The sequence below is a fragment of the Harpia harpyja genome, chromosome 6 (assembly GCF_026419915.1).
Source record: "Harpia harpyja isolate bHarHar1 chromosome 6, bHarHar1 primary haplotype, whole genome shotgun sequence".
Taxonomy (NCBI): Eukaryota; Metazoa; Chordata; class Aves; order Accipitriformes; family Accipitridae; genus Harpia; species Harpia harpyja.
Window position 1 is genome coordinate 17652664 of NC_068945.1, and position 27296 is coordinate 17679959.

General features: G+C 48.7%; 1 protein-coding gene across 2 annotated transcripts in view; it reads left to right on the forward strand.

The window, feature by feature from the left end:
* SLC6A12 (solute carrier family 6 member 12) overlaps positions 1–21987 on the forward strand; it is a 43580-nt gene extending 21593 nt beyond the window's left edge. For both annotated transcript variants that reach the window (XM_052789561.1, XM_052789562.1), the window contains exons 7-15: positions 138–272; positions 2452–2555; positions 4118–4242; positions 4514–4626; positions 5978–6115; positions 7559–7661; positions 14614–14714; positions 15787–15957; positions 19262–21987. In XM_052789561.1, the coding sequence (XP_052645521.1) occupies positions 138–272; positions 2452–2555; positions 4118–4242; positions 4514–4626; positions 5978–6115; positions 7559–7661; positions 14614–14714; positions 15787–15957; positions 19262–19405 (1134 nt within the window). In that variant the 3' untranslated portion in view covers positions 19406–21987. The remainder of the gene's footprint in view (positions 1–137; positions 273–2451; positions 2556–4117; positions 4243–4513; positions 4627–5977; positions 6116–7558; positions 7662–14613; positions 14715–15786; positions 15958–19261) is intronic.
* Positions 21988–27296: the final 5309 nt, after the last annotated feature.

Genomic DNA, 27296 nt, shown 5'->3' on the forward strand with positions numbered 1-27296 from the left:
TAGCAGTAGCAGCTATAGCCAACAGCAGAGTCCAGGGATGTTTGCTGGGGTGGGGGCCTGCAGATGAGATGAGATGAGATGATACCTGCACCCCCTCCCCGCTGACCCTCTCTCCTCTTGTTTCCCTGCACCTGCAGGTGGTTTACTTCACTGCCACCTTCCCGTATGTGATGCTTATCATCCTGCTGGTGCGAGGAGTCACGCTGCCGGGTGCTGCTGAGGGGATCATCTTCTACCTGAAGCCGGACATTTCCAGGCTGGCAGACCCACAGGTGGGTGGAGGTCAGGCAAGTGCTGGCCACAGGAAGGTTTCCAGTGCCCTGGCCCTCAGATCTGCTGCTAGCTGAGGATCTAACTGTCTTCTCTGAAAGGAGACTGGTGAACCAGTGAGACCTCCTTAAAAGAGCTGAGAGGGGTCTAGTCCCCCTGCACAGCACAGCCTTTTTGCTCATACATCTGCAGCATATAGGCACATTAGGTCATTTCCACTCATGGGCTCAGCAAAACCAGAAGAGTATATGAAATATTCAGTATGTAACAGATGGTTTTGCAGGGTCTTAAATGCAAATAATTAAGGAAGGAGAGGGGGAAAATAATCTATCGTTTTTCATTTTTTCTGTCCTGGTTAGCAGTTTGTTTGGCTCCAACAGGGCCCTCCCAGGGAGTGCAGGTCCTCTCTGCAGAGACCAAATGCACACAGGTAACGCGGGCTGTGCCCCAGCTGAGCAGCAGGTTCCCTTCACCTGTCCTGGGGGCTGGTTAAAGGGTCAGCCCCTGCCACTACTTGTTGGAGCTCATGGAATGCCCCCCCCGGCAGGGAGGATGCTGTGTACCCAGGGAGGGCAAGTCCAGATTAGGGCAGAGGGTACAGCCCAAACCCAGGACCTGCAAGGTAGCCCAAGTGGGCAGGAGGTGGGCAGCACCCTTGGGGGCTGCAAAGGGCAGGCAGCAGGACCCCTTCTTGGAGGATCCCCCTGGGGTGTCTGCTCCGGCACCTTTCTGTAATAGCAGGTTGCTTCCCTTCCCCACGTGGGCTCAGCAACGCTGTGCGGGCTGCTTCTGCCATCCCAGGGAGGTGTTAATGCAGACACCCCCGCCGCCACCAGAAGAGCATTTAAATGACACTGCACCGCTGAATCTTTTCGTGGAGGCAGCCAAGCAATATGCTTAGCCCACAGTCTCAGCTTACCTCCCGCATCTTCCCAGATGGCTAAAACCCCAACTGCTCCCAAACCAGCTGCCAAACACAGTCTTCCCCCAAATGGCTTTCAGATGCAATTATGTGTTGTCAATACAAAACCTGTGGTGTGCTGAACGCGAAAAGCCAGCTGAACGTAAATGGCATTTTAATATCAAAACAAATAACAAGGGGGTGACTGGGGCTGAGTGTTTTATTCATGGACAGAGCCTATTCACTGAAAACCTCCCTATCTTTCACAGCCTAACTAAAGCTGACATGGTCTTTCCAGGCTGCTGCAACCCAGCACAGCAGGAGTGAGAGATCCTGCTACTGAGTTCAGGCAGAATGTGGAGCTTTGGTGTAAAACGGGATGTGTGCCTGTGCCCGTGCCTGAAGGGCCCACATGTACAGGCCTATCTGTGGGAGATCTGTGTGAATTTAAGCAGCAATGACTGGGCTGGGATTCTTTGAAAGCTGCCAAATTGCAGCTGCCTGGATGTTTGCAGCTGGGGGCTGCTTAGAGGGAAAAGAGAGTGAGAGGGAACACAGACAAACAGCAAGGTGGGCTGTTTTCCTGCCTGCCTGCTAACTCGCAGCTCAGGGCTTTCCCTGGGAGGGTGTGAGAGCGGAGCTGCAGTGCAGCCCACAATGCACGGGGTGAAGGGACTTCTCCACGGGGGAAGGCTGGAGCAGTGGTGAACAAGCCCACCCAGCTTTTCCCATGCAATGCCAGAGCAAAGGGGAACCTCGGCGCCCGACACCCCACCAACCTGAAATCTCTCAGCCTGGCAATTTTCTGCCCTTCACCCTGCACCGTGGCATCAGAGATGTGGGAAACTAGATTGGGGAACAGGGAGGGGACTATACTGATCATGCAAAGGACTCACTGGCCCTCATTTGAGACAACTCACCAGTGGCTCTGTGAACCCTGAGCCATGTAGGGACCACAGAGATCTGCAGTGTCAACTTCAGCCAGAGCCATGCTATCAGGGATGCTGTCTCCACCCAGAATGCAAAGGCACAGGATTGAGAACTGGTGTCACCTTGAGTGGGATGTGAAAATAGGGTCCCTTCAGGAGACTATTCCTAGAGGACTTTCAGTCCTATAGCTCAGTTTTCCCAGAGAGGTATCCTGGTTTCTACATCCACTGAGCCACTCTCTGTGTCACAGGGTTTGTTCTGCATGGATGGAGGGGTTGTTGCTAGACAGGACACAGCCATTTGTTTATTTTGTTGCCAGGTCTGGAGACCACTGACCTTCTCTGTTCCAGGTCTGGATGGATGCAGGCACTCAGATCCTCTTCTCTTATGCCATCTGCCAGGGGTGCCTGACAGCTTTGGGCAGCTACAACAAATATACCAACAACTGTTACAGGTAAGAGGAGCCTGGACTCCTTGTATCCTTCTGGAAATTTGCTCAGAGACAAATAGCACAGAGCTGCATCTGAGGCAGGCTCTGTCCCCAGGGGAGACCTTGGGTCATGCTGCTTTGACTAACGAGCTGCTCAGAGCGTGGAAGCTGCAGAGGACTCAGCGTAGGGATGGAGAGTGGCTGTGGGAACACAGAAGCTCCAGAAAATGGCTTTAGTAGTGCCCTCTTGTGTGAGTCAGCTTGGAAACAGGAGAGACTGGAGGAGGGGGAGGAATGAAAATGGAGAGTGCCTCCAGCCACTGTGGAGACACCACAGGCTATTTTGACAGGGTGAGTGAGCAGGGGTGGCACGGCCGGCTCTGCTGTCACTTGCTAGGCAGGGGAGATGGTACAAAGATGATGGCTGGGCCCCCTGCCTCCAGTGCTTTACTACCATCACGGTAATGTACTGCCAGTGGCATTTTTATCCTATCAAGGAGATTAATCAAGTCTGTCTGGCCTCCTCCTTGCCCTTGGATTACAGATCTATTTTATCCATGGCCTGACACGCTGCTCAGTGAAGCCATCAGGACCATTTCTGACACCTTCCACAGAGCCCTGAGGAGCAGGGGCTTTGTTATTCCTTCATGTATTGCTCCAACATGGATGGGAAAATGTAATGGTACTTGGGAGACATCCATCATTTCTCCTCTTTTTCTGTTCTTCAAAAGGTGCTGCCATGGCTGTTGGTCAGGCAATTAATACTTTCCCCTGGGTATCCTGAAATGTATCTGTCACCAGTGGAGTGGTGTGCTGACGCCTTCCTCTAATGCCTTAGGTGCCTTGAACTGGCAGCTTAGCTTTGGGTGGCCCAAATGTGCTGGGTGTCCACTCTGCCCCATAGCAGCTGACGCTGTGGGTCAGTGCTGGCAGCTGCCCAGGCAGAACCCCAGGGTGTGGGGTTTCCAGCCCAGCCAGCTCAGGATGGTGCCCCGTTTTCACAGAGAGCAAGTGCACAAACACTTCAGGACAAGTGGCATAGTACATTCCAGCCTCCATCTGAGCATAGTTAATAAAGACAGTCCAGACACAACCCTTGTCAGGTGAGGATTTTTGGTAAACCATTAGTCCTTGTTTTACCAGACCTGCTGAACCTGTATGTGTTCATGCTTTCAGATGCTCCTCTTTCTTGACTATGTTTACTTTTGCAACCTCTTCCCTTTTCTAATTTGCTGTTTTCCTCATTTTCACTGTTGTTTTTCTTATTCTCTTGACTCCTGTCAACTTTTTTGTTGCCATGACCCTATGTATATCATTGTGGCATCCTATTCACAAGCTACTGGTGGTGCCCGATGTATCTCTTTGTGCCACATATAGACCTATAACTCTTGCACAGTGGGGTACAAGGTAGGTAGGCTGATTTTTGGCTCTCTTCTGAGCTTTTTACTTCTGAGGGAGTTCAGGAGCAGCATTGCTCTTCCTTGGTCCATGCTGTCTGATTGGGGAAACTGAGTACAGACATGATCCCAAGTGGACGCATTCTGCAGTGGGAAACACTGATTTCTCTCTGATCTCCCCCTCTGCAGGGACTGCATCATGCTCTGCTTCCTGAACAGTGCCACTAGCTTCATTGCTGGCTTTGCTATTTTCTCTGTGCTGGGTTTCATGGCTCGAGAGCAGGGTGTACCCATTGCAGAAGTGGCTGAATCAGGTACGTTTTTCCAGGACACTTCAGAGCCAAGGCAAAACAGAATGCCTGAAGGGGAGCCCAGGATGTTATCTACATCCTCTATTGCTATGGGTGTCTGCAGCAAGGTCTGCAGGACCACTGCTCCCTGACACAGCTTTCAGCCCTGTGTGTGCAAGGAGCCGTGGTGATATGAGCTTTGAAGCACTATGTGAGCTCACTTTGTGCTGCAGGGTGGTCGTGGCAGGCAGTGGTGTGGGGGGGCCCGTGTGGTCATCCTGCGGTCTGTTGGCAGGTCCTGGTCTGGCTTTCATAGCATATCCAACAGCAGTAACGATGATGCCCGTGTCTCAGCTCTGGTCCTGCCTCTTCTTCCTCATGCTGATCTTCTTGGGACTGGACAGCCAGGTACAGCAAACGCCCTCTCCTCATCTAACACCCAGGTGCCTGTCCCTACCCTAAGCACTCCCCAAGGCCATGGGATAGGATAAGGTCGTTATGTATTTTTCTGGTACCTCAAATGCATTCTCCACATTGTCCACAGCACATTCACACTGTGGGAGCTCAGACCCAGGGCTGATGGGATGCCAGTGGTTATGTGTGCTGGCATCTCTGTTTGGCATCCTTCTCCCTGTGTGTATGTGACGGTGTCCCAGCTACATCCCCTCTCACCTCTGTGCCAGCACCAGAACCGTGCACACTGCGGAGTAACACCTGGCACAGAGCAGGGCAGTCTGGGAAGGGCAATGGGGCTGTTTTCTCCCAGCTGCATCTCACCAGAGCAGTCCCTGTGTGCTCTCCTCACTGGTATGCCCATCTCTTATCCTCCCATACCCCTGTTATGCCAGGAGCAAAACCCAGCAGAGCACCCTGCAGTGCACAGTGTGCAACCCTGGTGTGCTGGCATGAGGGGAGCGGGGATGTCCTGGCATGTCTGCCAGGCAGGGTGCTCTGCTCAGGCTCCCCTTTGCAGCACCTCAGCCCCTGCACCTGGAGAATGAGGTCTCTTTCCTCTGTTTCTCTGGGTCAAGGTCCCCTCCTGCCCCATTAGCTTATGGCTCTGCTTCATGCTGGCTGGGCTGCCCTAGCAGTGGCTGATGTTCTTTTATGTACCCTATGGGTGGTGTGCGCTGTGGGACCGAGAGCCACGTGGTGATGAGCAGGCATTCTGCCCCACGGTCAGCCCCAAAAGCCAGCAATTCACCTGCAGGACCCCTGGCCACACACTCTATTGGGTTGTCCCAGGCAGTTGTGGCATATTTTGCAGCCAGTCCTGCGGTATGAGGGGTGTGCTTCGTGTTAGGGCTGATCTGTGCCCCCACAGTCACCTGGTTCCCCTTAGCTTCATGGTGGCAGGGGAAGCTCCCCTCTGTCACAAGGGTTCCTTGTGCCATCTCAGGTGCTTCCTCAGCCTGCTCGAGGGGCACAGTCTGCCCCTTGCAACCCCATCCCTTGGTCATTCCTGCTGTGCAGCAGCATGCTCTGTTGGGTTTGAGGCAATTCCTTGTACATCTCACAGTTCATCCTCCCAACATGGGGCTGTGCTTTTAACCCCTTTGGTCTGCAGCTCCAGAGTAGACCTCACTGATATATCAAGCTGTGTTTGGGTCCCTAGCAGCTGCAGCTGGCCCTTGGTGGACAAAAAAAAGAAAACAAAAAAAAAAGAGTTTGGGTGGCTGGAGGAAAAAAGGACAGTGAGAGGGAGTGTGTGCTTGGGGAAGGGGAGACACTGATTTTTCTGACCTGTCGTCTTTTGCAGTTTGTCTGTGTGGAAAGCATGGTGACAGCTCTTATTGACATGTTCCCGGGAGTGTTTCGGAAGAAGGGGCGTCGGGAACTGCTGATCCTGGCCATTGCAGTCATATGCTACCTGCTGGGCTTATTGCTGGTCACTGAGGTAAGAAAGGAGTAACTGGGGTATAGAGCCAAGCACTGGAAACCCTGCTAGACTGTTCTGGAGGAGTGGGTAGACAGCAAGCTCGTCTTTGGTGCTGTTAATTATCCTTCATTTCTAATGCATTAGCTGGTGTGTCTAACAGCCGGTGCTGCTTTTACCCTGTGTGATGCTAGTGTACTCACTGCATAACTGAGCCTTCCGGAGAGACAGTCCCGCAGCCGAGAGAGGCTGCCTGACATATAGCTTTGTGCAAATACCAGGCCTGGTGGCTAGAACAAGCTGAGCTGCACAAGCAGAAGCTCTTCTAAGGGCAGCAATCATTTGCTGGCTGCTTTCCCCAAGAAGCAGAGCAGCAGGAGGGGAGGCTGGGGGTAACGGCTGCACCTTAACCCTGCCTGAGCCAGTGGGAAGCCTATGATCCCTGGGACCAGAAGGAGCAGAGCTGTGTTGGTGTGATGCTACGCACACAGCGTTTGCCTTGCTCTGCAGCTAATAGCCAAGCACCTCTTCCTGCACAGTGGTGTGCTGTGCTGTGCATGCATACTGCACGCTTGGGTGGGGGTCTTAGCACTCCTCTCTGTTGCCTCCATGTGCTGTGTAGTGACAGCTAATTCCTGCTAAACCTCTTAGGCACTGCTGAATGATCCTCCAACAGGATCCTGGCTAAGGATTTGCTGAAGGCAGCTCTCACTGCGATCAAGAGAGCTTTGAGTTAAACTGTGTTAAGGGTTCTCATGGCTTTTGCATGCCCCTTTGCATGGAGGCATCTACTCCTATCATTGCAGGATGTCACCTCATACGTGGTGGGATAACTGCTCTGCTACTCTGGCAGTGTATAGAGTCCTTCAGCGCTATTTGAAAGCATCTGCTTGACTTGTGTTGGAGGGGCTTTCTCTTTGAGAAAACACATGAAGTATGAGAGAGGAGTCATCCACTGACCCGGAGAGGTAGCTGATGGCAACTATGCAGGGCTCAGCTCGAAGGCAGAGGCAGCAGGGAAGCCACATGCCTCTGCCATTGCAGGGCTTGGACCTTGAGCAGTATGTAAAGATGGAGGCAGCTAAAATGAGGTATCTGAATGTCCTGATCCTCAGGATCGCATTTTCTTTGGTGCAAAGCTCTGCACTGCTACATGGTATTTTGAAATTATGCTGGAAACTTGCTAACTGATTTAAAACAAGCAAACAAACTGGCTCCTGCTCCTATGGACATAGAAACCAGCCTAGCCCAGCAGTATCATAAAATGGGCATGAAATGCTCTCCTGCCACCAGGCCTGACTGTCTCTTTTGGGACAGAGTGGGGGCAGCCCCAAGAGAAGGCTTTTCTTCTCCTACCTGCTCTAGGTGCAGTGTTTCTGCTGCTATTCTTCTGCTTGCTTCAGTTATTTTTCCCTCACACGGAATAGTCCTTCCCTGACTCTCTCTTCTCTACCTTGTCAACAGGGTGGGATGTACATCTTCCAGCTCTTTGACTACTATGCTGCTAGCGGCACCTGCCTGCTATTCCTGGCCATTTTTGAAGTCATCTGTGTAGGATGGGTGTATGGTAAGTGGAGGACAAAAACTTGTGGTGCTCTTTCTCAAGGCAAGGATGTGGGGTTGAAAAGTGGGAGTGGATAGAAAAGATCCTTAGGGGGCAAAGAAATGCTGTAATTACCCTCTTTCTTGTCTGGTTTCCACTGTGTTTCCTCACAACGTTTCTTAATTGTTCCACATTTAGAGTAGGAATGTTTTTTCCTTCTCTGAAGGTTCCTCATCTTGAACTACCTTGCTGCTCTTTCCATCTGCCCTTTGAATTGGAAAATGAGCTATAGAGGAGTGACTACTGTTCTTTGGTCTCTGTTACTGTCTGCTTACCTTGTGCATTTAGTTTAGCCCTGTCAGTTAATTTAACACAAAATGCTGGGATGCAGACTTGCTGTGTGCTACTTCTGCGATGATACATGCTTCCTGTTTGCACGGGCTGTGATGACACTTCTAAAAGGAATGGAAGGGATTGATTTGGCTCTCAGTGAAGTCTCTAACTAAACTACTCAGGAGCAGTCTTAAACTGAGCTCCACGAACTATCAGAAGGAAACCAACTGCTTGTTAGTCTGTGCAGTAAGAAGAGTATCCTGTGATATCCTATGGGAGATCTCTTCCCTGCTGAAAGGTGCCTGAGCACACAGGCTGCAGTTCATCTCCTTGAAGCTCGTGTCAAGGCTGGTGGTTTTCAGGCAAAGGGTCTAGTTGTGCATGATGCAGAGAAGCTGCTCTCTCTTCTTAGCTTCATGGAGCTACAGGAGCTCAGTATCTGTAAGGAATCATGCAAAACTATAGCAGATGCCAGCTTAGTCCAGACCCTCAACATCCCCCAATCACGCATCTGCTGGCTTCTAGCTATGCCAAGCAGCATGGCCATCCTAACCTAAGGAACAGGTTGCAGGCGTGAGCATCATGTTGTGTGTCTTTCAGTGGCCGGGAGTGGATGCTCAGGAAGGAGCGTAACAGCAGAAAAGTTAGCAATGATACTTCCTGTGAATATTTTTCCAGCTTCTAACAACTTATTATAGAACCATAGAATGGTTTGGGTTGGAAGGGACCTCTAAAGGTCATTGTCCTGGTTTCGGCTGGGATAGAGTTAATTGCCTTCCTAGTAGCTGGTACAGTGCTATGTTTTGAGTTCAGTATGAGAAGAATGTTGATAACACTGATGTTTTCAGTTGTTGCTAAGTAGTGTTTAGTCTAAAGTCAAGGATTTTTCAGCTTCTCATGCCCAGCCAGCAAGAAGGCTGGAGGGGCACAAGAAGTTGGGACGGGACACAGCCAGGGCAGCTGACCCAAACTGGCCAATGTCCATACCATGTGACGTCACCTCTAGTATATAAACTGGGGGGTGGGTGCAGGGGATCACCGCTCAGGGATTAACTGGGCATCAATCGGCAGGTGGTGAGCAATCGCACTGTGCATCATTTGTACATTCCAATCTTTTTATTATTACTGCTGTCATTTTATTAGTGTTATCATTATCATTATTAGCTTCTTCTTTTCTGTTCTATTAAACCGTTCTTATCTCAACCCACGGGTTTTACTTCTTTTCCCGATTTTCTCCCCCATCCCACTGAGGGGGGGCGGGGAGTGAGTGAGCAGCTGCGTGGTGCTTAGTTGCTGGCTGGGGTTAAACCACGACAGTCATCTAGTCCACCCGCCCTGCCGTGGGCAGGCACATCTTTCACTAGATCAGGTTGCTCAAAGGCCTGTCCAGCCTGACCTTGAACACTTGCAATGATGGCGCATCCACTACTTCTCTGGGCAACCTGTTCCAGTGTCTCAGCACCCTCATAGTAAAAAATTTCTTCCTCATATCCAATCTAAATCTACCCTCTTTCAGTTTAAAACTGTTACCCCTTGTCCTGTCACTACAAGCCCTAGTAAAAAGTCTCTTTCTGTCTTTCTTACAAGCCCCCTTTATATATTGAAAGGCTGCAACAAGGTCTCCCTGGAGCCTTCTCTTCTCCAGGCTGAACAACTCCAACTCTCTCAGCCTTTCTTCACAGGAGAGGTGTTCCAGCCCTCTGATTGTTTTCATGGCCCTTCTCTGGACCCACTCTAAGAGGTCCATGTCTTTCTTGTGCTGGGGGCCCCAGAGCCAGATGCAATACTCAGCTTGTTGCCCAGGGATTTCCAGAGGCAGAAGTAAAATCTATTTATTTCTCTCCTGTTAATTTTTCCAGTTGATTCAGGTAAGCATTTATCATCCACAAAATGCTGCAGCAAGGAGCTCCAAGGCTTGGTCAGGCGTGTGAGGCGTCACTCTCTTTTCCTTGTTTTGAATCTGCCACCTGCTAATTTCATTTGGTGCCACCTTTGTCTTATTTTAGAAGAGTCAGTGAACAGTCAATGCCTGTGTGCTGTCTTTGGTGCTTACAGTTTTATAGAGGTTGCATTGGCTGTAGTGCAGTTGCTGACAAAGGGGTTATCAGTTTCTCCAAATATTTTATGTACAGCAGGAGCCAATTGCTAATCTGAATGGACTCCTCTCTTACTGAAATGGTAGCAGGTCCAGCTGCTTGGGCTTGGCCTCAGGGGAATGCAAGAGAAGCAGATCTGTAAGAGAGATTTATTTTAGAGAGATCTCCTGCAAGGGAAGCTCACCTGAGAGCTTGCAATACTAGACCCTGGCCAGATTTTAATTTAGAGATGCCTTCTACCCAGTCCCTGTGGGATTTACAGGGCGATGGAGATTCCCATCCATCTGTGACAGGGCTTCATCATGACCACGCTCAGGTACATTAAGCTGAATTATGCTTTAATGTATAGAACCCCCCCTGCCATTTTATGGTCACAGAGGCCACCTGCCTTTTCCGATGACCCATGGAGAGCAGCAATGGCAGACAATGAGCAGCAGGAGAGGTGATGCTGCCCCAGCAGCCTGGAAGGGGGACTGAGCAGCTGGGGACTGAGAAATGGCCCTTTCCCTCACCACCAAGGATTCATTTGCCCCACTCCACACAGCGGGATTTTACCCTCTTGATGTTCTGCTTTGCACCCATTGGGCTGATTCTGCTCTGAAATGTAGTCAGAGGGCCAAGGTGAGGCATCTTAGTGGAAAAATAGTGCCTGGTGCCAGGGTTTTTTTTTTTCCCAGCCTCAGATTTGGCAGGACTGAGCCTCTTGCTTACACTGTGAAGAATTACAGCGTTTTTGCTAACACAAATATGCATTCTGAGTTTCCCCTCTCCCAGCACATACACCAGCCACCCACCACTTGGCAGCTTCCCTCCGCTGCCAGGCAGCTGCTCTCGCAAAGATCTGAGGATTTCCTCACGTATAGCTCTCTGCGTATGAAAGGATCGTGCGGCATTGGACCTGCTGATCACACTCCCTAGAGGGGAGTGCTGGCGGGGTTTTGGTTCCCCCCCCCCCCTTCGTCTCTCTCCCTTCCCCTTTGGGACAGGCAGCCCTCATATAAGGTTATATGGCATGGGTTTTGAGCACTGGGATTCACAACATGATGCCACCAAAGTGTGCTGCAGGGAGGATATTTTCCAGGCAGTCACAGCATACACGTTAGGATTAGCTGTTCCAGGAGAAAGCGAGTGCCTCCATTGCTGCAGGAGAGCCAGGGCTGAAACCATTAGGACTGTTTACAAAGCTTAAGCAAACTGATGCCAGCAGGTACCTGTGGGTGGCCCTAGGGTGAACCCATGTTGTGCTGGTATAAATCTTTCTCTCACTCTCTTGCTCACATGCGGCATGGCTACCAGAAGCAACAGCCTCCTTCTGCCTGGATCCTGCCTGTCAGGCTTGCTCTGGCTGTGTGTGCTTTATCCTCTTGGATGCACTGGCTACAGGCAATCTTACATGCTTATTTATGGACCATAAGGGGCCTGCTCTGTGCACCTGGTACTCAAAGGGTGCGCAGTTGTTGCAATGCCACAACGCCTCTGCTGCTGGCATTTTGCACAGGTTTGGTGCAGGTGTTGATGCCGCAGGTTTGAGACAGAGAGGGAGCAGATACAAGCTTAGCCCTATGGCATAGCGCCAGGGTCATCGCCTGTTGAAATCCTGTGGATGAAATTTGATATCAATGAATGCAAATAAATGCAGCTTGGGAGAAAAGATTTAAAGGGGAGGGCTTTTTCATAGGTTCCAAACTAGCAGATCTGTGAAACTCACTGTTTCTGGATATTGTAAAAATAAAATAAAATCTTTGTCCCTTTTAGTTTGGGTATCACTTGCAGTTGTTATAAGCTACATAAAATGAGAAGGGCTCCATAAGGACAAGACATAAGGATCTAAACAAATCTCTAGTTGGGTTCATGTGAAATTTATTCCCATGAATTTATGTAGCAAAATTAAATTATTTGCCAAAAACGCATGCAACAGATTTGAAGGTTTATGGGATTGGTCAGCACAAGAGAAGCGGTACCAGCATGCACGGATAACCGCCCTGTGCCTGCATACCATTCTTCCCGTCTTGGGATATGGGGGATAACAACAAACATCTTTGTTCATTCCAACAAAAATCTCTTTGAGGAAATCTTTATGGTTTTGTCTGCAGGAGCTTTATTTAATCCTTCTAATGTGCTGGGAAGGAAGGGGGACTGCACGTGTCCTCCAGCCTCTAATTTGCTCAAAAAGCCAACACTGAGTGGTTGAACTGATGACTTCTTAAGCTTGATTACTTTTTCATCTGCCTGCGAAATGTAGAACATATAAAACCTCCTGTTCATATAGTCTCTGAGGATGTTCATGTCAGTCCCCATGGTGTTTCATCACATCACCTACTGACTGCCACAGTGGCTGGGGAAGTGCAGGACCTGATGGTTGTACTACAGAGAATAGGGGTAAGGACAGGTGGAGGCACACTGTAACTAACAGCATAAGTTTTGGGTTGTTTTCTTGATGGAGGGTGGATGTCTCTTGCATCTTTCTTTTTGTTTGGCATCTTTGTATTTCTTTAATTGCTATGTCTCTTCCACTAGATCTTAGATCCAAATTTGCAGTGAAACTTTGGCTTCCACAAAGTGGTATTACAAATGAATTTATCCGTCATATGTGTTTTATCATCATAGTGTGTTTCTGTGGAAACACTGTATGGTATAAGAGACTGTGCTAAGCTCATATTTTAAACTGCAAGTCACATCATTTATATCTCTCTCCTTTTTTTTCACCCTGTGGAAGATTCTGGCTTTTTGGCAAAATAAATTCTTTATACCATTTTCCTTTCATCCCCAGTATATTTTCAGAAATGGTATCTGAAGCCTCCTGATATTTACAGCTTGGAAGTTTTAGGCTTCTGCTTTTTGGTGTAGGCTGGGCTCCCACAAAAGTCTGCGTGTCCCTTGATATGCCACAGCTTGTTGTCTTTGCTTGAGACTACTTGTTAACTTGCCAACTCAAGATGGGAACCATAGTTGTTCAAGGAACCTGCCCTCCCCACCCTAAATGCTTCAAAAAGCTTGGTTTAAAAGAGCTTTCCTGCAAACATTAGTCATGGGATATGGAAAATAATGCAAAGAATTACAAAAAAAGAAAAGCATGCATAATGTGCTTTTGTAGAATTCATATATTTGAAGGAAACATAATACAGCAATTTAATTCTAAGACATAAAAAACACAAACCAAAATAAAACTCGCCAAACCCCAAACACTCGCAAGTGTCACCAGTCCTCTAGGCATATATTTTGCCCAGACCAGCCTTCCGGTGTTAAGATGCAAAGAAGCAAGGTCTCATCATGCTTACAGGTAGGAACTGTGGCATGATCTTGAGTTCACAGCAGGATCAACACCCCTAAAGGCACAGCCCTTCTTTATCAGCTAAGCACTGTGATTAAACTTCAATAAGACAAATACGGTATTATTTCATCCCAGAGGTGCTTAATTGGTAACCCTTTCTATGGGCAGTCTAGCTCCGTTTTTTTGTCTAATTTTGTTACTCTATTTTACCTGAGGCAGGTTACTCTATTTTACCTGATTTAGTATCTCTGCTTAGCTCTAGTTAGGAAGAAGTTAGGGCATCTTATGAATTACTTTTTTATTCTTCTTCATTTTACATTTCTTTTTGGCCAATGTTAGGCTCTTGTTCCTTGAAGACATCTTAGAGCTTACTACAAGGTCTGCTGAAGTCCATCTGCATTATGCCGTCTCCTCTATATACCATTGCCTACATTTCCTCTTTGTGCTTTGGGTTGGGAAGAGTCAATGGATATGGTCTGGCCACTGGCAGGACTTTTAGATGCTCTTCAGAGGTATATCCCACTCTGGTGTACCAGATTCGGGTGGGTCCCACACACTGTGAACAACATAATCTAGTAAGTGAAACAAATGAGAGGTAAAGGAGATCAGGCACCCACAGGACATCTCTCATTGGACAGTACAGCAGCACTTGTAGATGGAAGATTTTGTTTCCAGCAGAGTTCAGATTGCCGGGTCTTCTGGGTTTATGCCAAAAATAAAATATTCTGTGGAAAGCAGGCTCTTGATGAGAGAGGAAATGCCCAGCTCAGTGCGGATTCTTGACATGACTTCCCTGGTGTGCCGATCTGGTTACAAAAAGAGGGTTTTGTTTGGTGTCCCCCACTCTCTTTGCTCCTTTTAGCACTCTAGGCTCACACAATCCCATGTGCTCAACCTGCAAGAGCTTTCCCTTGCTGACCTATAAACCAGGCACCTCTCCTTGCCTTGTGCTGGTCCTTCCCAGCTCTTAGTGGCACGTGGGCTGCATCCTCTCACTTACAGCTGCTGCTGTCTGAGGGACAGGGCATTTCTTCTATGTCAAGCTTTCTGATAACTTATGGCTGAAGTTAAAAACCTCCATCTGTATTTAGCCACAGATGGGCCTTTTCAATGCCAGAAAAGTCTGTTACCTGCTGCTATGTTACTAGGATAGCCATGTTTTTGCCAGGAGTAAACACTGAGGATAAAGAAAGTTGGGATCTGATGTGAATAGTGGTTGAAGGAAACAACAATGATCTGACCTCTGACTTTGTCTCTGTGCTGGCTGGTGGCCAAGGTGCCAACCGCTTCTACGACAACATTGAGGACATGATTGGTTTCCGGCCGTGGCCCTTGATCAAGATATGCTGGCTGGTGTTCACCCCAGGTCTGTGCTTGGTAAGTGCAATTATGACAGCATGGCATATTATTCTGGGTCCCTGGGTTCTCAGTAGAAAAGGTTGATTTGTCTTCAAGGTGCTGCTGTAATTTTTTCAAACTGCTATGGAGAAGCAGAAGCTTGTCCATAGCTGAGGTGGCAATTTATTTCCTTTGTGAAGCCTTCTCTTTTTCTTGGAAAATTAATTGAGCCTGAAAAGCCACTTGTTTGTTGTGAAGGCAAAGGGAAATGTGTCCTCAAAGTCTGGAGAGGTTTGGTCAAATTACTTTTGAATAGAAGACCAGTGAGAATTACCCTGTTCTGAAATACTTGCTTCAGCCCGTGTTCCTGTGACCTCCCGTGGTTCAGAAATTTCTTTCCACGGCCATTTGCTTTCTGTTATTAAATCTCTTTTAAAACTTCTGTGACAACTGTGTTTAAAGAAAATGCACCCTAAGTCAGGCAAGTTCTTGCCTGTTCTGAGTTTATGTCCAGTCTTGCTCCACTGAGTTTTACATGATTTCTGACCCAAATTCTGCTCCTGCATCTGATGTTGAGAGTTGTTTTCTTTGACCCCAATGGGAACACAGATGGGATCTATAGCTACAGCTTACAAAAGATTTCTAGTCCTTTGTCCTCAGGCTCCAGCAGGAGTTGAATATCAGGGAAGTTTTCAAAGCAAGCCTGATCCAGCCCAAATTATCTGAGAGCTCTGTGGCTAGAGAGCCCCAAGACAGGTAAATCTGTGCCTGTGTGGTACTTTTGGAGGGCTTCTGCCAGAGACAACAACAATTCCTGACTTTGATATGAATAAATGGATGTCTTAATGTTGCTGGACCCTCAAAGCTGCTGCCAACTTTGCTTAGGTTGAGCGCTTAAGAAGCCTGAAGGCTTTACGCTGCTGAGAAGCCTGGCCCTGGCTCTGAGATAACTCCTTGAGTAGTCAGCATGCACCAAGCTCTGCCTCGCTGCAGCTAGCAAGGTCTATGCTAGCTCGTGCAAAACATCACGCTCATTGCCACCCAGGCAATGCTTGCAGCTCACTTTGCTGCTCCTTTTGCTCTGGCTATGTCTGTGTTTTCTGCTCCTCAGGCTGTCTTCCTGTTTTCCCTGATCAAGTACACACCCTTGAAATACAACAATTCCTACGTGTACCCGCCCTGGGGCTATGTGGTGGGCTGGCTGATGGCACTCTCCTCCATGGTCTGCATTCCTCTCTACGCCATCTTCATCCTCCTGAAAACCAAAGGATCCCTGAAGCAGGTACTGGGATTGTGGTCACTGGGTGAGTTGCTGCCGCTTCCCCCAGACAGCTCACGGGAGGGGCTCCAGGGAAGATGTACATGTCACATTTCTCCTGTGAGAAGGCGAGGGGAGCGAGTGGCCCTTCCCCAGAATGCCCTGTAGCTCTTGCTGGCGATTTGGAGGGCTTGGAGAGTCTCAGCACAGCTTCCAGATTGACCATCAACTGTCCAGAGTCTCCCATGAGACGTTGTACCACCATGCTTAGAGCAATATGTAGACATATGCAGGGCATCTCTAACACTGGCTCCACTGGATGGCAGAGGACCCCCTCAGCGTGGGCTACCTGAGGCCACAGGCTGATTGGTTTGGTTTATGGTTCAGGCGGTCCTGCTGGCCATGTAAGTAAGGATGGCATGTCATCACCTTTGCCTCCTCTTTTGTTACTGACTACTGCCAGCACAAACCAGGTGCAAAACCAGTATCTATTTTGCCTTTACTTCTTGTACCTTGCCTCTGCTCCCCTTTTAGTCCTGGGTCAGGACTGTGTTATTTTCTCTGAAGAAATGACACATAGCTATTAAAGAGGACATGCTCACAGAGCTGTAAAGGTCTACCCTATGCCATGCCCAAGCCTGTCCTCTTTCCGTGTAGACACCTTGTCCTAGGAAGAAGCGTGTTTAGGAAGATGGTGTCATAAAGATGACACCCCACCTGACCCCTGAAGAAAGACCTGAGTGATGTACAGTGCATATAAATTTCTGCACAATTTCTTTTCTGGTCCTTCCCTGACCTCACTGACTGTAGGCTCATCTGCAGCTGGTTGGGATGGAAAGCAGGTGAACAGGTGACAGGAGCATCCCTGTGGCTCTGGTGTAGGTGTGACAGTCACATTGTGGGGTCATGGGGAGGAGGAACCTGCACTGCCAACACAGCCAGGGATGGGCTGGGTGCAGGATGTCCCCATCAGCTCCATTGCCTCAGGGAAGGTGAATCTGTGCCAATGGGGGCTCTTATTTGCTGGCTGGGAGATGTGACTTAATAGGGAGTGACAGGAGTTGTGGCAGAGCTGGCTAATGCCCATCTCAGGCTGAGAGGATACAGTGCATTGCCCAGACAGGAACGGTGGTGATGAAAGTCTTCAGTGACACAGCGAGAGGGGCATAAGCCGTGCAGGCAGGGAGGTGGAGGAGAAGTACGATGCTATGAAATAGTTCCTGTTTAGCTACCTTTGGCCCTCCTGGTTGCCATTGATGGCCATGAAGAGATGACAAGGTTGGGAGGGAGCTAGAAGCTGTACACGTCCCAACAGGAGGAACTCCAGGTGAATCTTGTGCCAAGGTGCTGTGATACGATTTGCTCCAAGTTCAGACGTTGAGTCCTGCCTCTTACAGCCTCTCCTGTGCTCTCGGCCATTTAGCAGTAATGCATCTGTCCTTTCCCATGGCTGGTTTGAAGAGTTTGACTGGGTGGCTGACAACATCTGACTCCCCACAGCTCAGAGGTTCGTATGTCCAAATGAGGACTTGGAGCTGTCCGTGAAGTAACTGCCCAAATGTCCTGCCTGCTAAATAAGCAGTATTTCTCACCTGTTGCAAAGTGCTTTGAGCCTTTGGACTGAAACGTTGCTGTAAGTAGTGTTAATGCTTATTTTACAGCACATCCAAGGAATTGATTTGGCCAATTTCAGATTGAGGGTTTTTCTATTTGCCCTGGTTTAGATGACATTAGTTGTAATTTCCAGGGACTTCTCAGTTATATTAGTATGAAGAAACTTCCAAGGATGTGGTTTAGGTATGTAGGAAGGAATCAACTGCTAAGCCTGGGTTGATTCAGGGGAGAATCAAAGCCAACCACACAATAAATACCTCCTGGAGTAGTTGCTCCGGTTTTGACAACCGGTTTTCTCAAAATATACCTGTTCCCTTTTTCCAGTCACTTCCCAGAAATGCAGTGAATTAATTTCCTGACATAGATGCTTCCAGGAACAGTGCCTTTCAACTTAGTATTGCAAACCATTCACTGAAAGCAAGTTTGTAATTGGTAATGATGATCAGTCACTGTAACGAACTGATTCCTCTTCTTACACTTGACTGACCAAGAAACAAATGTTGTTTCCTAATGCGTCTGATTAGGACAGCTCAAGCTCAAAGACTGCAAACTTGCAATGAACTGCTCAGAGAGCAGCTGCAGGCCAAGGCCAATTTCAGAAATCTTGGGGCAAATACTTTTGAATAAATGAGCAAAATCTGGTATTCTGGCAGGCACTTCACAAGGAGTGGAAGCACTGAAATTAATCCAATGAGTCACGGATGAATTGCCTGCTCTGCTTGTGATGTGCTCTGCAAGGGAGGAGCATGCACTGGTCTGAACAGCTTGTGACAGAAAAAGTTAGTAAGTGTGAAAGTTGGTATTCAGCGCAGACGTGATACACTGGCCCATGGAGCCAGGCAGGTGGCTGCAGGACGCTGCATGTTACTTGGCTTTGGGAGGAGCCCAGGCACTCAGGAAGGTGTGCGGTACCAGAGGGGCTTCAAAAACGGGGTGAGAAAGACCAGAAATTCACAGCAGCTGTCTCTGCAGGCCAGCACCTTTTGCCCAAAGAGCTCCAAGTTCTTTGCATTTTTTAAGAATAAACTCCCCAAAGCTGACACAACACTAGTGTATGTGTGTGGAACAACCTGCAGCCCACCTGCGTTGCAGAGGACAGGGGGAGGTAAGGGCAGGCAGCTGCCCCACAACCCCTGCCTGCACCATCGCAGTCTGGCTGGCTGGAAGAGGGGAGCTGGGATGGCTTGGGGGCAGGAACCAGTCTGCGGAGGGACGGCTTTACCAGGGAAATGCCGCTGAGGTAGGTAGGTATCGCCTGCCACCCTGTTTTGGACCATAGCGGGAGATGCCCAGCACTTTCTGATGGTCAGACCATTTGGAAGGCTCCATGGCTCCCACCAAAGTCAACGGGAAGCATGGCTACTTGGCACAGGGAAAAAAAGGGCTCTATGGCGTTTTTTCCATGGCTACAGAAAATGTCTGTGGGGTTAATCCCTAGCACCCTTACTCCCAGAAACATGTCTATGAGGAGCCCTGTACATCAGATTGTCAGCCCATGGCCCGGGTTTGAGCCCAGAGGTGGAATAATTGTCACCAAGAGCAGTTAAAGCAAGCCTGCTCTCCTTCCTCTCCCTATCACAGCCATTCGGCGGGAGACAGCAGGAAGCTGGGAGCCTTAGCTCTCTAGATGCCTTTGCCCCCTGCAATGGTTGTGGGTCACTACTGGGTGTCAGTTTGCTTATCAGGTTAATTAACAGAGACTTCCTCTCCACAGCGACTAACACAGCTGATTTACCCAGCGGAGGATCTGCCGCAGCCGAAGAAGCATGTGCCGGGGCTGTCCGAACTGAAGCAGAAGGGATGGTCCCCTCCGGTCCAGGAGGTGCTCAGTATCACAGAGAGAGAAACCCACTTCTAAGACACTGGGGATGTCTCCTCCATACCCCGGACTGATTTGCTCTCTCCTTCCCGAAGTGGTTTCTTTTCTCTCCTGGGCTCTTCCCTTCTCTCCTTCACATCTGAGACAGAAGCATCTGGGACACCCTCTTCTTCCAGCCAGCTGGTTGCACCCACTGGGGACAGCATTTCTTTTGGCACCCTGGGGACAACTCTGTCAGCAGCTGGGGAGAGAGCAACACGCTTTTGTCAGAAGTGTCCTCCAGTACTGACACTGGTGGGGAAGAAAAAACCAATGTATTAACAAAAAAAGAAAAGAAAAAAAAAAAGCAGTTGTGTTTGGAGGAGGGAAGGAAACCACAGTGGTGAGAGAGAGCAGAGAATAAAGGTGTGCAGGAGCAAAGTTAGGGATGCAGAGGCACAAAACGATGGGGTGTTAACGCAGGGAATAAGTAAGCTGGTTCAGAAGTACATAAGAAGCTGGAGAATGACAAAAGGGAAGTGCATTGCTAGGTCACCTACGTACAAGGGAGAGGGAGCCAGGAACATACCATAGGCAATAATAAAAGGAGGCTGCAGCGTTAGTAGTTACGGCTTCAGTTGTCATTGAAAGGGAAGAGAGTGGCAGGATGCTCAATGCAATCATAGTTATTGATGATGGATCTCAAGGCAGTCTCAGGCTGGAAAGGGGGTGAGGAATAACTATCTGGAGGACTCACTCTTGGTCAAAACTACACAGCCCAGTGAAAATGCATCCAAGAGTGAAACAGCTGAATATTTGACAATTCTTTCAGAAAATTCATGGAGTGCAGGAAAAGTCCCAGAGCAGTTGGTAAAAAAAATAAGCTGCAGCACAGCAGGGAGAAATGAGACCCTGGGACTGCTCGCCTACAAATTTAACTGCACTGCTGGGGCATTTTGTAGAGCAATTAATGAAGGAGTTGATGGCCCTGATTCTGTGCTGCAGAGTAGCTTTGGGGTGAGGGTGGGAAAAGGATTGCGCTCTCTCGGCTTTGCTGCAGATGACTGCTCAGGGGATAAGGAAGACATAATCAGGCACAATAATCATAAGCTCAGGCAAGATAAAGCAATAATTAATAGGTAAGATGGGTTCTTTGGAAGCAGATTGTGTCAAATGAAGGGTCTCTTGTTGCCAGAGTAGTCATGAATGTGAGGCGATGGCTGGGAGGGATTGCGCTCGGATGCGGCATTTGGTGCGGTGCCATGCAGCTCTGTCCTGTGGAGGCTGGGGCTGTAAAACTCCCTGCCAAAACTTGCTTGAATGCCTATCAGAATTTCACAGTTAAAACCACAAGAAAAGACAATGGCAGGATCCCCACAGGAGCTTTGCCGTGGTCGAGGGCATACGTGCCAGTGCACGGCTGTGTTGCAATAGTGGTGCATCAAACCACACTGGAGAATGGCCATTAAAAAGAATCAGAGATGCCACAGGCTCCTTTCCCTTGTTCCTCGTTCCACGTAATTGCTTTTCCCTGTGCTATGTGGAGATAAACCACCAGCACTGAAAGTAAGCGGGAAAATCGGGCCTCATCTGTGCAATGCGGTACCTATTCCAATTGCTATGGGAACCTTATCTTTTGCAGTTTCCTGTGAGTTTAACTGATGAATTAGCACAGGGCAATCTTTTCCCCATTTAATTTCCTTTCCTTTAAAAACTAAAAACTAAAAACTAAAAACTGTTGGTGAAATGAACACTAAAAGTCAAGTATCAAAATTTGTACCTCTCTGTGACATTATGGTTTGATTGGAGATGATCTACTGTAAAAGGTTGAGATAGCTGGCAAACCTCATTCTTGTTCCCTGCAAAGGACTGCAGCACCCCATAAGATAACATTTATTTTATTTTTATTTTTATTTTTCAAAGAACTGAACGTCACGTTGCAGCAATAGTCGTGGGAAGAGCTTAACATCCAGAGGCTTGCAGTCAGGCCTCATGGTAAGTATTTTGGTGGGTTTTCCTCTCCCTCCCAGCAGTGTTGCTCACGATTTGGTGGGGGGAGCAGCTCCCTGCAGCAGGTCTCTACGTGCAGCCGGAGCAAAAGCCAGTGGCTGCCATGAAAGAGTAGCAGTGCCAGGGTGGCACAGCCCGATCAGCTGGAGGAATCACCGGCACCTGGGGGGTGCCGGGTGTTCGCTGGTTGCTTGCTCTGTGGCTGCCTCCCCACGCTCGGAGCTGCGGCAGGGCTGTGCACAAGAGGCTTGTTTTCAGGCGTGGGCTGCAGCTGCCTTGGCAGTGGTCAGAATGGTGGTATTGGTTTTGAGAAGGAAACCTGCCTTCTCTTCTTCAAGCAACAGAAAGGAATGTTAAAGGACTGGGACTTGCCATATAGATTCAGCCTTAGGCATTAGCACCGGTTTCTTGTATGACCCTTGGTAGGTCATTTAACCCCTTTGCTCCTGCTGCCATGCCTTTAAGATGTAAGGTAGTGGCGTACTGCCAGACTAGTCATGGAGATGTATTCACTCCTTTTTCTGAGGTAGTCCAATAACACTGCAAAAATCCTAGACAGAAATAAATCACTTTTCAATTTTGAGCACAAATATGGGGCTATGTTATTGAAAATAAATACTGCATGAACTGGTTCCTCTGTTGCTCATGTATAATCTGATAGTAGTATCCCACCTCTGCCGTGAAGCAGCATATTTTAATAAAGTCAGAGGAGGTATTGCTGTCCCCATTGAAAGCAATTACAAAATTCCCAGGATCAGGAAATTCATCCAGACACTTTGGATGGGATTGACAGAGTCTCAGGAAGTTTAAGGGAAAGCTCAGTGACCCAGGTATACCCAGGTGGGGGAACAGGGGAAAATGCCGCCAATGGCCATCTTTTGCTATGAGACTCCCAGCATGCAGGCATGGTGAGAGACCAGGTAATGGTTTGCTAAACTGCTACAAACATCTCAGGCTTTGCTGCACCCATATGACAGATCTGACAGGTCTCCATCAGCCCCTGGAAGAAGGCACTTCTGGAGACCTCTATCTGATGGGAAACTGCTCCTTTCCTGTGCACCATCAGCATGTAAATACACTATAGAAGGAGTGGTGTGGAAAGGAGGAAGAGATTCCTCCCCCCCCCCCCCCTCCCTCCGGAATTGTTGATAAGAGGCCAAGACATGATGCATTTGAAGCTGAAGGCCAGCGGAATTTACAAGGTGGCCATACTGTGCTGCTCCTCCTGGTCGGAGGAAAACCACTGTATATAGAAGAAAGGACAGACATCCATCAAGCACCTAATTATCACTTCTGGGCTTTCAGGTTTTGGTTCTTTTTCTCTTTAAAAGACCATTTTCACCTCTCTCTCCAGAAAGGAAAGCCAAGAAAATAGTTTGTTAAAAAAGAAATCAAGCCAAAAGGTCTTGTGTTTTCCTTCTCCTCTCTTAGTTCTCTGTTTCTTGTCTTCCCATTTTTCCCGTTCCCTCCCCTTCAGCCTTCCCTCCCTTCTCCCTTCGACAGTGCCAAATGGAAAAAAAAGGAGAAGGAAATGACAGTTCAAAACTTGTACTGGACAAAGTTTAAAAAAAGAAAGATAAAACAAATGGCAAACAAGCCAAAGAAGTTGTTAAGAGTTATTTGCTTGCCACGCTCCTCCCACCGCTCATCCACCCTCTCAGCCAGAGAGGTTGTGTCCACCCCTGTGTACACCAAACAAGCCCCTTCCCATGCCCTTCTGGCAAGTTTCTTTTTCACAAAGAGAAACGTTTTGTTCTTGAGCCTCTTCCCTGATCTGAATGAAGGTGATTCCTGGTCTGGCTGGACTGCTGCCTGGTCAGGTAGGACTGCTGCCTGGTCAGGTAGGGAGACACTGTTGTGTCCCTCACACAGCCCCGGGGCTGCAGCCGGCTGGGAAGCCCTATCCATCCTGGCCCTGGAGGGTGCATCCCCGCTCTGGAGGACTCTTATAGCAATTCTTGTACTTCTACCTTTGTCCAGCATGAAGTAATATGTATTTTTTCTCATCGTCAAGATATCTTCAATTTTCATGACTCCAACACTCAATATAGTTTTTTGGGGGAGGAGAATTGCAGTGGTGTTTCATCTGGGTTGGAGCTCGGCTCTCAAACCTTCCCCTGCCCCAGGTGACCCTGGTAGCCCTCAGGCAAAGGACAGCAATCTGCTGTAGCTCCCAATGAGCTGGAAATGCAGCTGCGCCCTCCCTCCAGCCCTCATCTTAGATTTTTGGGTGGAGAGTAGCCCTAGCGCAGGGGTTAGCTACCAAGGGTTGGAGCCACAGCTCCATCCTGAGCAAAGCTCTTGATTTTCCCTTGATCCTGTGCATGTTTTGCACCTTGCCAAGGGCCAGTAGAGGACAAAGTGGAGTAGGTACTGAGCTGGAGGAAACGGCATTTTTGTTTGCGAAAACCCTTAGAAGAGCAGGGGAGACCGGTTTCTCAGATGCCAGGGACCTTGGGTCATGTTTGTGTTGTGTGATTTATGGGTGCTCTGCAGCAGCTGTGTGGTTTGTGCTTGCATCTGGGGACTTTCCTGAGCTTTTGCTTCCCTGGTGTGTGGCAGGAGGGGTTTGGTAAGGTGCTTTTCTGGTCCTGAAGGGCAGTGGGCCTTGCCCAGCTAGAAATAAGAGACAGTAGCCAAGTGACTTGGCTGCACAGCCAACAAGGGCCAGGAAAGAGGCAGTCTGTAGTCATGAGGCTATAGAGACCGTCAGGTCATCTTGCTGTTCTTTGATTTATTAGGTTACATGCACTTATGTACAGTAACCTCTTACTAATTAGCTAAGTTGGGTTTGAACAGGGTAAAAGGGGAGTAACGTTCATCAAAGGAGAAGATAAAATAATACAAGGTTTCAAAAAGTAAGGGTTGAAGTTTAAGACCTGAGGGGATGAGAAGATGTGTATATGCTGCCATCCAGTTGCCCCCGCAAGGCTGCAGGCAAGGGCTGGGGCATCAAAGTCAGAGACTTTATTCCTGAATCTCTTGCAGGTGCCAAGGGAAGAGAAGAAACGTGTCTAACAGTGCTTGGGGGGGCAGTGGGGAGTTTATTTTGCTTTGTTTTGTTTTGAAACCCAGAATAAGCTCTGCCCCCTCGACTGCTCTTGGAGCACGATCCTGGCTCTGTTTTGAATCCCTGACCCATGACTGTCTCTGCAAAGGAGGACATGTATTTTCGGAGCTGTCTGTTCTGGTTTGTCAAGCCTGTGCTTGGAAAGCCATGTGGAAAAGAAAGAGATTCCCAGGGAGAAATGCTTTCAATGGCTGTGCAAAGCCAGTCGTGGATGACTCCTCCTGTCTTGCTTTTGGTGACATGCCAAGACCATGCTGTGAAGCGGTCTCTTGATTTTTTTCTCCTTTTTTTACAGGCTGTAGGATACTTTCCTGCCCAGCCTGGGTTACAGCCAGGATGGGGAGTTTCACCCCGCTAGCTGTCTAGGATGGCTGCTCTGGACTGGAGGCATGCTCATGCTCGTTCGTTATTTGCCAGTGGCCACTAGACTTTTCCAAAATATGCTTTATCAAGTGTGAGGCTTTTGTTGTGCCATGGTGTAGATAGTGGTCTCTGGAGAAGAATAAGTGATTACAGGCAGTCTGGTGCCTTTCTCGACCTCACTTTTCAACAGGAGATAAAACGATCTTCTTTTTCTTATGGAGCAATAAACACACCCCCAAACAAAAAAGCAACCTGTCACTTTCCCACATCCTGGAGAAGGGCCATTGCCACATTGTGCTACATGAGCCTCCCTCCCCATGCACTAGGTTTGAAGTGGGGATGACCTGAGAGCTGGAGCCTGGCGTTTCTTGACCAGGCTCTCCGGGAGCAAAGGGCTTTGTGCTGGGATGCTGCAAGCAGTGCACAGGTGGACCCAGGAATTGCTGAAGAGAAATCCCACCAGTGGCAAGGCACAGCGGTGTAAATCAGAAACCCTGGGTTAACCTCTTCAGGATGGCAGGAGGCAGCCTGGCAATGGGAACTGGCCCAGTGCTGAGGCTTAATCTCATAACTTTGGGGAAAACATGTCCAGGCAGCATTAGCTTTCTGTGTTACGCTTTTGGATGAGGTATGAATTCCCCAGGCAGGCCAGGGGACCGTGGCTTCCATTGGCACCAGCATGATGTGTATGTCAGTCCTGTAACAGAGAGACAGCGGTGGAGTCCTCTCTCCCATGCCCCATGCAGTCCTGTCCCATGGGTGTCTGTCCCATCACCAACACAGGGCTCTCCCATTCCCAGCTGCTTTTGTAGGGCTCAGCCTTACACTTGCTGCTTAGCTAAAGCTTAAGTTACCAGCTAAGTAAAACTGGAGCCCCGGGGCAGGCTTCAGTTGTCCTGTCCCATAAACCTCCTTGTCCAGGACCCCAAGCACAGGAGTGCATGTCTCCACGTGGGCAAGTGGTGCTGGTCAGGCACAGTTCGCTTTTTCAGAGCCTGTGGGTGGAGGATATTTGAATGCTTTAAGAACATATTGATTTTTATGGTGACAAGTTGGGAAATTACCAGGAAATAATTTCCTTCCTTTTTTTTTTTTTTTTTAAATGAGTTATCTGCCCTAGCCAGCAGTTGAAAGATCCAGCTTTTAAAAGTTATTTGGTGCCTAAAATTTTACATAATGTAATTTTCAGTATAACCCTCACACCAGCCTCTTTTGCAGTTCAAGAAAAGGGTGGCATTTCCCTGGCACTTGGGGGTGGTCGAGCTTAGTCCGACTTTCCTGCTTTCCTGCTCTCCAGTCAGTTGGGTTGGGCTTTATTCGGGCAGGGAGTGCTGACCTGTGCAGTTACTTCTGGGGGGTATCCGCAAGCAGCTGTCACAGCCTGACGTCAGGGGAGGCAGCAGAAAAACCTTTGCTGTTGGATACTTGGGCTCCCATGGGGCCTCGTGTGAAGAGGAGAAATGCAAAACTTTTCAGAAAGTTAAAGATACTGATCTGAGATGTTGCACATCTCCACGGGAGACACATCCTGTGTCAGGGCATCTGGGGGAGAATTACACGTTGGTATTTTTGTGTCTTAATCACACCACTGATGTCCGTGTTGTGACAGAGACCGGTGCGTAAATACATTGCTGCCAGCGTTTCAAGTTTGTGAGCCTCCAAACCTTGACTATAAGTAGAGGTAATTTGTAATCTTTGTAAAACTTTCCAAAATTTCTTCCCTCTCTGGAAGCAAGGGAAGGGTGTTTTACTGACCCCAGGCAGAGGTGTCAGCAGCACCTTCTGGTTGTTCTGGACAAAGTTCCTCGGACGAGCTGACGTGTGGCACATCGAACGACAGCAAAGTAATTTCCCAACATCTGATTCTATCAATAGAAGCAAATCCCCCGGAGGGTGAAACGCGATTGCTGCAAACAAGGGCTTGTTTTGGTTGTGTGCATCACATGGGCAAGCAGCAGCAAGCCTGCAGGCTGGAGATGTTTTCCCTCACGGTACCGTCCCTTCCTACATGGTGATAAATGAGATTGCACCTGTGTGACACTTCACAGGGGAGCCAGGCCTTTGCTATTCCTCCTCCTCTTGTCCCCAAGGCCCGTGTACTTATTGTGATGGAGCACCTGTGGTAGGCAGTGGTTATACTACCTCTGTTCTTAACTTGTCCTGGCTTGCATCTCATACCCAAATCTATCCCCTTTTTCCTCCACATCTATCACACTTTTCCCCACACCCCTGTGCTTTTGAGGTCAAATGCAGCTGCGCAATAAGGCTGCTTCTCCCTGTAGGAGAGCATTGCCATACAGTTGTACTGGGAAGTGGCATAAGCTCTATCAGTATAACTGTACTTAGACTGATTTAAAGCATCTACCTCAGAGCTTTTATCAGCATAAGCCTCTTAATAAAGAGGGAAAAAATCATACGCTCTCCTGGCAGAGCTATACCAATGGTGTAACTAGGCCTAAGGGCACATTTACTTTAAAGTTAGGTTGGTTTAACACAGTATGTGATTTC